Below are 12341 nucleotides of genomic sequence, written 5' to 3' on the forward strand. Positions count from 1 at the left end.
GCAGGATTTTATACTATATATACAACTACAGGAGAGCAGCATCGGAAGAGCCAGAGGCACTTTACTTTATGGCTCCATGTCCCATCCTTTGTTTCTTCGAGACATAACTCACCATAAGAAGTGACTGATCTAATGTGTGTTGCCAGCTTTAATTGTTCGGACCTCTTGATGTTGCTAAGTAAGTAGTGCCCATAAGGCCTACCATTGGCATATGACTGGTCCCATATTCCTGTGTGTGTTTCTGTTGTTTGAAATTGCAAGCATCTTTCAAGCAATAGAAATACTGCCAGATGATACTGAAAGTGAAATGTGAGTGTCTGACGTGTTTCGCAGATTGTTATGACTGGACTGCTGGCTGATTTGTGAGTTTGACTTTGCAGTAAATGAAAGATAGTTTGACTGGCGTAGGATGGTGTATGTGATGAATAGGGCCCTCTCCCAAGAGTGGATGATTTCTGACTAGCTTATGTGACCTAACATTGTCTTTTTCTTATCTGCCAAAATGTTTCTTCTCATGGTGTACTTGTTCAGAAAAGGTAAATTCTCCTTCTCATTGTAGTTACAGATGTTTAAAAAAAAGTTAAAGACCATCCCAATAACCTTCCTTGTTTTTGGTATATTGTGTCATGTTGTGCAAATTTTTGCTTTGTCTTATTTTAACCTTATGCAGAAGCATGTGTCGCAGTTTTCTGAGCAGTACATTTATTATCATATAAATGAATCTGGTATTTCCTAGGTGGTTTTACACGGCAATATCGGTTTAATGGGATTTATATAATTTGCTCTACCTAGTTAAGGACATATACCAATATATGCCTTTTATAGCGTACCTGTCCTTTCAAAAGATTTTTAAATACCTGCCTGGCTTGGCTCCATTAATGGGTACTGTACACGAAAGTCGTTTGTCTAAATGACATGCATTTCATATCTGGCACATAAATCCATGAATGTGGCGCTACCCCCGCCGTTCTATATTGTTTATTTCTAACTGTTATGAGACAGAGCTTCCCGCTCCGTCTCCACAGCACCCTTCACTGGTATGAGACCCAATGCCATAGAATCATATTACACCAGGGTCTTGTGCTGGAAACGCGTGCTGTGGAGTCAGAGCTGGAAGCTTTGTCTCCTACCGCATAGTTTTATATGGCTGGGAGGGGGCAGAATGGCACCTGAATGTAAAATCGATGTTATTTTTCAGAAAATAAAACATGATTGAACTATGCTTTAATCTTTCTGTGGGGGGGGGGGGGGGGGGCAATGTCATTTTAGGGTTCTTACTGCTGTTATTGAGCCCCTGAGAGTCCCCTCCCTGGTGCACAGCTATTTCTCATTCTCTCCATTTTAGGGAGTGGGACCAGAGATTGACTGTCTGCGAGTAGTACACTGACACTGCTTGCAGGTACACAGTCTTTCTTTCTCTTTTCTATTCTCTCCTGCACAAAGCTTATGCTTAGCCCCACTCAAAGCACAGGCCACTAGAGATGAATTTCCCCTTACCACAGACAGGGGCAGCAGATTTCAGGCAAGAGAGACACCTAATGGTCAAGACATTAGAATTCATTTTCAGTAGTAAGGAGTCATTTTTGGTAAATTAATTGATTCTTAACAAATATATTAGGAATCATGAATGCTATTAGGGTAGGGTCACACATAGCGTATACACAGCGTGTTTTACACTGCAGGATATATGATGCATATTCTCCTATGAGCAGACACACAGGGCTACCCAGTAGCAGCCCTGTGTGCAGTAAGGTTTGGAGGCGGACCCACACATCACAGTCACATCGGTGAACTGGACCTGCCTCCAAACCTAACTGCACACACAGGGCTGCTGCCAAGTAGCTCTGTGTGTCTATTTATAGGAGACTACGCAGCTGAATACGCAGCGCTTTACTAAACACTAAAGTAACATTGTGTGTGCAGCCAATTTTTGGTTCAGCCAATGCACTGAAAAAGTAATCTCCAGATCAGATGTTTTTAATCTCCTCCCCTGCAAAAAATCAAGACTATGGCCCTCATTTAATAACAGGATCTGACACTTTTTGTCGGGTTTTGCGCCAGAATTCTGTCTGCTCCAGAATTTGCGCCAGAATCTGGCGCACCACCCGACAAAATCAAAATCACTCAGAGTGGAAAAAAAAAACTACAAAAGGAGCATTTTCCCCCACAAAAGGGGTGTGTTCCCGACAAAAAGAGAAAAAACCCTCCGAGTGGGAAGAAAACTCACAGGAAAACCTGTGAGTTTTGCTTCACAGAAACCCGACAGCTCAGAGCTGTCGGGAAATTACTCAAAACGGAGTAAATCCTGCTACCCGCAGCATGGAACAGGGTCTGTTCCATGTTGGGGGTAGTAGTACAGGGGCTGAGGGATTGATCGCACCGGGTCTCACTTCTGAGACCCGATCCGATCAAAAGTTATTAAGCAGGGGAGCGGGCGGCATGTTCCGATCCCCTGCAATGTACTGTAAACTTTCATTTTTAAATTCCCCACCAGAAGCCCTGAATGCCCGGGACCGAGGAGCCAATCAGGGCTCCTGGCAGAGTTTTAATATAGAAGCGCTGTGGTGGGCAAAGATGTATAGAATCACTGGAGGGGTATATATCTGGCCCCTCCAGCGTTTCTATATATCTTTCCCCCTGCTGTGCTATATCAAACTTCAAGCGCAGCGGGCATTAATAAATGTACTGCCCCCCCAGCGCTATTATATATATATACTGCCCCCCCCCCCCAAGCTGCGCATATTAATCTTAATGTTCTCCCTCCCCTGGCTGCCAGTGAATGAAAACTCTATTAGCGGGGGAGCGGAGGGCTGCTGCCCGCTCTCGCTGCTAAGAGTTTGTCATTCATAGCGGGCAGCAGCTGCATATCATGCTGTGGGGGTCAGACATATGGATATATGTCTGACCCTCGCAGCATACATATACAAATGCCGGCTCACCGCTATGAATGACAAGTAAGCTATTAGGAGCAGCAGCGGAGCCTCCGCTCCCTGCACTGCTTTACTTGTCATTCATAGCAGTGAGCCGGCACCTGTATACATAGATGCGCGGTAGGGGTCAGACATATGGATATATGTCTGACCCTCAAAGCATCTATATATACAGGTGCCGGCTCACTGCTATGAATGACAAGTAAAGCAGTGCAGGGAGCGGAGGCTCCGCTGCTGCTCCTAATAGCTTACTTGTCATTCATAGCGGTGAGCCGGCATTTGTATATGTATGCTGCGAGGGTCAGACATATATCCATATGTCTGACCCCCACAGCATGATATGCAGCTGCTGTCCGCTATGAATGACAAATTCATTGGCAGCCAGGGGAGGGAGAACATTAAGATTAATATGCGCAGCTTGGGGGGGGGCAGTATATATATAAATATGCGCAGCGGAGGTCGGTATATGCGCAGCGGGGGTCAGTATAGATATATAATAGCGCTGGGGGGCCAGTACATTTATTCAAGCGCAGCGGGCACTAAGTTTGATATAGCGCAGAAGGGGGAAAGATATATAGAAACTCTGGAGGGGCCAGATATGTACCCCCCCAGTGATTCTATACATCTTTGCCCACCACAGCGCTTCTATATTAAAACTCTGCCAGGAGCCCTGATTGGCTCCTCGGTCCCGGGCATTCAGGGCTTCTGGTGGGGAATTTCAAAATGAAAGTTTACAGTACATTGCAGGGGATCGGAACATGCTGCCCGCTCCCCTGCTTAGTAACATCTGATCGGATCGGGTCTCAGAAGTAAGACCCGGTGCGATCAATCCCTCAGCCCCTGTACTACTACCCCCAACATGGAACAGACCCTGTTCCATGACGGGGGTAGTAGTACAAGCACTAATGTAGTCAGAGTTTGCAGAGACTTTTTTCTGTCGCACAGAATACATTTTGTGCGATAGAAAAAAAAAACCTGCGACAGAAAGAAAGGGAAATTGGGCGACAGATTAGTAAATCACAAGGAAAAAAAAAACGAGTACACTGAAAAAAAAAAACCTAACCGACACTCCAGTCTTTGTAAATGAGGGCCTATGTTGTCTTTGTGTGTATTATAAGGTCAATAATTCAATTTAAAGCCCAGCTACTGCATGACTTTCATGTAGCATGTGTGGCTGTTAACCATTACGCTCCTGCATGTACTGTAGAAGTTTGCTTTTAGGCCACATGAATTTTTGCAGAGATGTTGTGCTGTATCTCATTTATTTAACCTGTATCAAAACTATCATTGTAGTATAAAGGTCAGTGTCTAATGGCTCTAGTACTGTTGATGTTTAATACAGGAGCCATTGGATGATGTGGTGATGTGAATCACAATGGGTGACACATGTTGAAGCTGCATTATTAAAGAGTAACTATAAAGTTTTTATTTTTTATTTTTTTTAACTATTGTGCAGCCATGAGCATGAAAGTCATTTATCTGAATCGCATGCTTTAAAAATTTACTTGTAAATACCTTATCGAAGCAGCTAAATCCCCCGCTCCAGAGCGAAACCTAGTGCCATTACTATTGGCTCTGGGTTACGCATTGCTATGGTTACCTAGGAGGCTACGGCTTATATCACACTTTTACAGTTACTAGAAGCAGGGGAAACAGATGCACCGATAAGGTATTTACCCCCTTAAGGACCAGGCCATTTCTCACTCTAGGACCACAGCGTTTTTTGCACAACTGACCACTTTCATTTTAAGCATTAATAACTCTGGGATGCTTTTACCTTTCATTCTGATTCTGAGATTTTTTTTTGTGACATATTCTACTTTATGTTAGTGGTTAAATGTTGTCGATACTTGCATCATTTCTAGGTGAAAAATTCCAAAATTTGATGAAAAAATTGAAAATTTTGAATTTTTCTAACTTTGAAGCTCTCTGCTTGTAAGGAAAATGAACATTCCAAATAAATTATATTTTGATTCACAAATACAATATGTCTACTTTATGTTTGCATCATAAAGTTGACATGTTTTTACTTTTGGAACACATCAGAGGGCTTCAAAGTTCAGCAGCAATTTTCCAATTTTTCACAAGATTTTCAAAATCTGAATTTTTCATGGACCAGTGCAGGTTTGAAGTGGATTTGAAGGGCTTTCTTATTAGAAATACCCCATAAATGACCCATTATAAAATTGCACCCCTCAAAGTAGTCAAAATGACATTCAGTAAGTGTGTTAACCCTTTAGGTGTTTCACAGGAATAGCAGCAAAGTGAAGGAGAAAATTCAAAATCTTCATTTTTTACACTCGCATGTTCTTGGGGTTCATGTACAAGGGGTAAAAGGAGAAAAATCCTCTCAAAAATTAGAAACCGATTTCTCTCGAGTAAGGAAATACCTCATATGTGTATGTCAAGTGTTCGGCGGGTGCAGTAGAGAGCTCAGAAGGGAAGGAGCGACAAAGGGATTTTGGAGAGTGAGTTTTTCTGAAATGGCTTTTGGGGGGCATGTCACATTTAGGAAGCCCCTATGGTGCCAGAACAGCAGAAAAAAAAACACATGGCATACCATTTTGAAAACTACACCCCTCAAGGCACGTAACAAGGAGTCCAGTGAGCCTTAATACCCCACAGGTGTTTGACCTGTGCAGTTTTTTCCCCAAATTTACCATTTTTATAAAGGGTAATGGGAGAAAATGCCCCCCAAAATTTGTAACCCCATCTCTTCTGAGTATCGAAATACCCCATGTTAGGATGTAAAATGCTCTGCATGCGAACTCAGAAGAGAAGGAGTCACATTTGGCTTTTGGAAAGCAAATTTTGCTGAAATGGTTTTTGGGGGGCATGTTGCATTTAGGAAGCCCCTATGGTGCCAGAACAGCAAAAATACCCACATGGCATACTATTTTGGAAACTACACCCCTGAAGGAACGTAACAAGGTGTACAGTGAGCCTTAATACTTCACAGGTATTTCACAACTTTTTGTTAAAGTTGGATGTGTAAATGAAAAAAATATTTTTTTTCACTAAAATGCAGTTTTTCCCCAAATTTTACATTTTTACAAGGGATAAAAGGAGAAAATGACCCCCAAAATTTGTAACCCCATTTCTTCTGAGTATGGAAATACCCCATGTGTGGTGTCAAGTGCTCTGTGGACAAACTACAATGCTCAGAAGAGGAGGAGCGCCATTGAGCTTTTGAAGAGTGAATTTGTTAGGAATTGTAGTCGGGGGGCATGTGCGTTTAACAAAGCCCCTCGTGGTGCCAGAACAGTGGAACCCCCCCCCCCCCCCCACATGTGACCCCATTTTGGAAACTACACCCCTCTCAGAATTTAATAAGGGTTGCAGTGAGCATTTACACCCTACTGGCATTTGACAGATCTTTGGAACAGTGGGCTGAGCAAATGAAAAATTACATTTTTCATTTTCACGGACTACTGTTCCAAAAATCTGTCAGACACCTGTGGGGCCTAAATGCTCACTGTACCCCTTATTACATTACATGAGGGGTGTAGTTTCCAAAATGGGGTCACATGTTGGGGGGTCCATTGTTCTGGCACTATGGGAGCTTTGTAAACACACGTGGCCTTCAATTCCGGACACATTTTCTCTTCAAAATCCCAATGGCGCTCCTTCTCTTCTGAGCATTGTAGTTCACCTGCAGAGAACTTTACATCCACATATGGGGTATGTTCTTACTCAGAAGAAATGGGGTTACAAATAAATTTTGGGGGGCTTTTTTTTCCTATTTTCCCTTGTGAAAATGAAAAATTTAGGGTAACACCAGCATTTTAGTGAAAAAAAGTTCTTTTTTTCATTTTCCCATCCAACTTTAACAAAAAATTTGCCGAACACCTGTGGGGTGTTACGGCTTACTATACCCCTTGTTACATTCCGTGAGGGGTGTACTTTCCAAAGTGTCGGTATTTATTTTTTTGCGTTTATGTCAGAACAGCTGTAAAATCAGCCACCCCTGTGCAAATCACCAATTTAGGCCTCAAATGTACATAGTACGGTCTCACTCCTGAGCCTTGTTGTGCATCCGCAGAGCATTTTACGCCCACATATGGGGTATTTCCGTACTCAGCAGAAATTGCATTACAAATTTTGGGGGTCTTTTTTTCCTTTTACCTCTTGTGAAAATAAAAAGTAAAGGGCAACACCAGCATGTTAGTGTAAAAAAAATTATTTTTACACTAACAGGCTGGTGTAGACCCCAACTTTTCCTTTTCATAAGGGGTAAAAGGAGAAAAAGCCCCCCAAAATTTGTAGTGTAATTTCTCCCGAGTACGGAAATACCCCATATGTGGCCCTAAACTGTTTCCTTGAAATACGACAGGGCTCTGAAGTGGACATAGGAGTATAGTTTAGTGGACATAGGGGTATTCTACGCCAGTGATTCCCAAACAGGGTGCCTCCAGCTGTTGCTAAACTCCCAGCATGCCTGGACAGTCAGTAGCTGTCCAAAAATGCTGGGAGTTGTTGTTTTGCAACAGCTGGTGGCTCCGTTTTGGAAACACTGGCGTACAATACGTTTTCATTTTTATTGCGGGGGGGGGGGGGGGGACAGTGTAAGGGGGTGTATATGTAGTGTTTTACCCTTTATTATGTGTTAGTGTACTGTAGTGTTTTTAGGGTACATTTGCACTGGCGGAGGTTTACAATGAGTTCCCTGCTAGGAGTTTGCGCTGTGGCGAAAAATTTGCCGCTGCCCAAACTTGAAGCAGGGAACTTACTGTAAACCCGCCAGTGTGAATGTATCCTGTACGTTCACATGGGGAGGGGGGGGGGGGGGGGGGCAAACCTCCAGCTGTTTCAAAACTACAACTCCCAGCATGTACTGACAGATCGTGCATGCTGGGAGTTGTACTTTTGCAACAGCTGGAGGCACACTGGTTGGAAAACCTTCGGTTAGGTTCTGTTATCTAACTCAGTATTTTCCAACCAGTGTGCCTCCAGCTGTTGCAAAACTACAACTCCCAGCATGTACTGATCGCAGGGCATGCTGGGAGATGTAGTTATGCAACAGCTGGAGGTACGCAACTACAACTCCCAGCATGCTGGGATTTGCAGTTTTGCAACATCTGGAGAGCTACAGTATAGAGACCACTGCAAACTGTGGCCCTCCTGATGTTGCAAAACTACAAATCCCAGCATGCCCAGACAGCAAACAGTTGAGTGGGCATGCTAGGAGTTGTAGTTTTGCAAGATCTGGAGGGCTATAGTTTAGAAACTACTGTATAGTGGTCTCAAACTGTAGCCCTCCAGCTGTTGCAAAACTACAAATCCCAGCATGTCCAAACAGCTGACTGGGCATGCTGGGAGTTGTAGTTTTGCAACATCAGAAGGGCAACAGTGTAGAGACCACTGTATAGTGGTCTCAGACTATAGCCCTCCAGACGTTGCTAGGCAACTTACTGGCTTCCATCGGATCCAGGGAGCCAGCTGCATGACATCGCCGCCCACCGATCGTCGCCCGCAGGGTAAGTGGACTACGGCACCGGTCCTCTGTCGTTTCCCCGTTCTGCCCCACCTATTGTGGGTGAGCAGAACGGGGAAAACGAAAGTTAACCCCCCCGCCCCCGATCTGCTATTGGTCGTCGCGTCTATACGACCAATAGCAGGGATATGAGGGCCACCTCACTCCTATCCCTTCAGGGGGATAGTGGGTGTCTTGGACAACCGCGATCCCCCTTATATTCCGGGTCACCATAGACCCGTAATGACCCGGAATCGCGCAAATCGCAAGTGTGAATTCACTTTCGATTTCGCAGACAGTGTGGTGTAGCGGGGTTTGTTGACCCTCCTGGGCATTTGCGTGGGGTGACTGCTGATCGATATCAGCAGTCACCCCGGTCCGGTCCCCGCTCGACGCGCAGCAGGGACCGAAATTCCCACGGACGTACGCGTACGGTCCTTGGTCCTTAACTACCAGGATGCTTAGATGTTCGCGTACTTCCATGGTCCTTAAGGGGTTACATACTTTTAAGGCTGCATCAATTAAAAAAAAATAAACAACTTTATAGAGTTACGCTTTAATAAAAGGTTAGTGGTTGTATTGTGATGTTTGTGCTCTGTGAAATAAAAAATATGGACATATGTTTTTTAAATGGAACAAGATTCCAGCCTTGACTTCTAGTATTGTCTGTGATGGTTCAGTTCCACACAGTGCATGAAGAGGGAGTTGCCTATTGTACTAATCTCAATGGTGATCATGATGAAATCCAAATTTTGGCCCACCATCGATCTCTTGTTGGAAGTGAGAGGACCAAATCATTGCTTGTAAATGTTTCCTATGAGCAAATAGCTTTTCTTCTTCTTCCTTGCATACATGTAACATTGTATTTAATTTCTTTTTGATGGTCCTGACTTTTTACTGTTTTTGCTATTATGTTTGTTTACAGTCTATGGCAGAGGTTCTTGCAAAAAAAGAAGAACTTGCAGACCGTCTGGAGAAAGCCAATGAAGAGGCCATAGCCAGTGCTATAGCAGAAGAAGAGCAACTAACCAGAGAGATTGAGGCTGAAGAAAATGACATTGAAATAGACAATGAAAGCGAGTTCTCGGTGTGTTCTGCTTTGCTTTCACTTTAGTCCTATGTCATGTGATTTCATTTATATTTATAGTTGGATTGTGTAGTTTTGCCTAACTTTTATAATTCATAATACCAAAGGAGTATTGTTGTTCTTAAAATACTTAGACATAATTTTAAAAAAAAAAGTTTATTCAAGAGGTTAAACAGTGATTGTTTTGATTTTGGTCAGAAAAAAAAAGTACTCACCTCCCACGATCCCCTGTTGCGGGTGCCTGGTTTTCTTTTGACAAAAGGATGTGCTCGCTTAGCCAGTCACTGCCTGAGGCAGATCACGGCTGTGGTGGTCAGAGTGAGCAGTTCTTTATGTTAAGAAGTCAGCCTTTGTTTCCTTTACTAAAGGAGCTTCTAAGCTGAATTATGATCATAAAGAAATTGAGCTTTAAAGGGGTACTCCGGTGAAAACATTTTTTCTTTTAAATCAACTGGTGGTGGAAAGTTAAACATATTTGTAAATTACTTCTATTAAAAAATCTTAATCCTTCCAGTACTTATTAGCTGCTGAATGCTACTGTGGAAATTCCTTTCTTTTTGGAACACTGATGACATCACGAGCACAGTGCTCTCTGCTGACATCTCTGTCCATTTTAGCAACCATGCATAGCGGATGTATGCTAAGGGCAGCATGGTGGCTCAGTGGTTAGCACTGCTGCCTTGCAGTGCTTAGGACTTGGGTTCAAATCCCATGAAGGACAACAATAAATAAAGCGTTATTATTATAATAACGTCAGCAGAGAGAATTGTGCTCGTGATGTCATCAGAGAGCATTCCAAAAAGAAAAGAATACCCTCTGCAGTATTCAGCAGCTAATAAGTACAGGAAGGATTAACATTTTTTAATAGAAGTAATTTACAAATATGTTTAACTTTCTGCCACCAGTTGATTTTAAACAAAAAAGGTTTTCACCGGAGTACCCCTTTAATCTGGTCATAAGTCCTCTTAAAAGATGGCTCTTAAGAAACCAATCAGCATAAAGCTTCTCTGACAGTCTTCACTGATGACATTGTTGAGGCTGTAGAACAGAAAGCAAACTGTTTGTGTGCCTTAATAAGTACAAAGCAATGCTTCTCAAAGGTGTCCATATCCCTTAAAGGCAGTGGGGTCTGTCAGGATTTGTTTAAAAGGGGATCCAGCACATCTGTTTTAGCCTAGCTATGTAGTTCATATGATTAACATAATTCATTTCTTTTTTTTTTATTTCAGGCTAGTATAGGCAGTGGGAGCATGTCATTTAGTGGGATGTCCATGGATTGGAATGAGGTTTTAGCAGACTATGAAGGTATGTAAAGAAAAATGGAAATGTGGGGGGGATCTTCTTGCTTCTTAGCAATATCTTATGTATTTTTTTAATTCAGTTGTTCCGGAATTCTTAATAGATGAACAAGAATTATGTTATGATAACATTGTAGAAACCTTGTCCTGATATACAGGCTTACTTTTATTGGTGTATGTTTTAACGTTGTAGCACGAGAGTCTTGGAGACAGAACACATCCTGGGGAGACATAGTAGAAGAGGAACCCTCTAGACCACCAGGTCATGGAATCCATATGCATGAAAAGCTCTCTTCCCCTTCCAGAAAAAGGTCAGCTGTCTATACAGAAGTCCAGACAAGTCAAATTTGTTCTGATATTAGGTTGGCAGATTATACTAGGGAAAAAAGATTGGAACAAAAGGGTTTGGCACACACAAACTGTTTAAGAGATTTTCCTGTTAAGTTCTTGTTGTTTCTTGAACATCGTTATATTCAGTTAATGCCAGTCCATCTGCATTTAGAACAAGGATTTATTGGCATGTTTATTTAATAAACCATTCATGTCTGACTGGTGAAGGGATGGGTGTTAGGACCCTACTTATAACCATGGTGCATGGTCACTAATTCCTGGTCTTGATAACCACACATGTGGTAACTCTTCTTTGTATTTTCTGTGCAATATGGAGATGACTAGTACAGTTGGCTGTATTCGTGTCTCCCACTGGCTATATTTGAGAGTGATCACACATCTACATCATTATTTTCCCCTGGCAAATAGGAAAATGCCTTTAATTCTGCAGCAAATCAGATAGAAAACATTGTATTTCACGGGTTTGTTTGCCAATAAACAGTTAACTGATTATATAACAACCAACAGAAACATAGGTACAGCTCAGTACTGCAGTGTTCTAAAAGAGTTATGCTAGGTTCACATCACAATTTAACCATACGATTATTGGACCGTAAAATGAGACGAAATTGGATTGCGAAAAAAGTATACAATCGTATGTAAAATTTTCAATAAAAATCTGATCCTGTTTTTAAAATTAATATGTATGCCAATGGCAATAAAGTTTTATATATTTGAAGTGTATGTGTTTTGAAGTCTACTGCGCATGCGTACAAAAAATTGTGTGTGATTAATCTGATAGAATCGCACAGTTACACGATTCCATGGGATTTACATCAATAATAAAAAAATTGGACACGTTTTCGATCCGATTTTGAAACAGGATGAAAAATCCTTGGCAGCCACGATTTTACCTTCGATCTCAAATCATGCGAAATCGAATGCGGATCAAAACTGATGCATTTGTTGTCTATCATTAACCGGTTGCCGATGAAGGACGAGCCGGCTCCTCCTGAGACGGCATGAGGTGTATGACGCGGCCCCCAGCTGATTCCTGTAGCTGGGGGCTGGTGTTAATAGCCGACATGCGGCTATTAACCCTTTAGATCTCCGCTGTCAAAGTTGAAGTTGGCGTCTAAAGGGACATTTAAACGCTCCCTGGTGGTCCAGTGGGGTGGATCGCCCCCCCCATCAGTGTGATTGTGGGGGATCCACTGCTGAGG

General features: G+C 42.6%; 1 protein-coding gene across 2 annotated transcripts in view; it reads left to right on the top strand.

The window, feature by feature from the left end:
- SCAPER (S-phase cyclin A associated protein in the ER) overlaps positions 1-12341 on the top strand; it is a 329263-nt gene that overhangs the window by 136830 nt on the left and 180092 nt on the right. For both annotated transcript variants that reach the window (XM_056572933.1, XM_056572935.1), the window contains exons 10-12: positions 9329-9490; positions 10720-10795; positions 10982-11099. In XM_056572933.1, the coding sequence (XP_056428908.1) occupies positions 9329-9490; positions 10720-10795; positions 10982-11099 (356 nt within the window). The remainder of the gene's footprint in view (positions 1-9328; positions 9491-10719; positions 10796-10981; positions 11100-12341) is intronic.

This window comes from Hyla sarda, chromosome 4, assembly GCF_029499605.1.
Source record: "Hyla sarda isolate aHylSar1 chromosome 4, aHylSar1.hap1, whole genome shotgun sequence".
NCBI classification, from domain to species: domain Eukaryota; kingdom Metazoa; phylum Chordata; class Amphibia; order Anura; family Hylidae; genus Hyla; species Hyla sarda.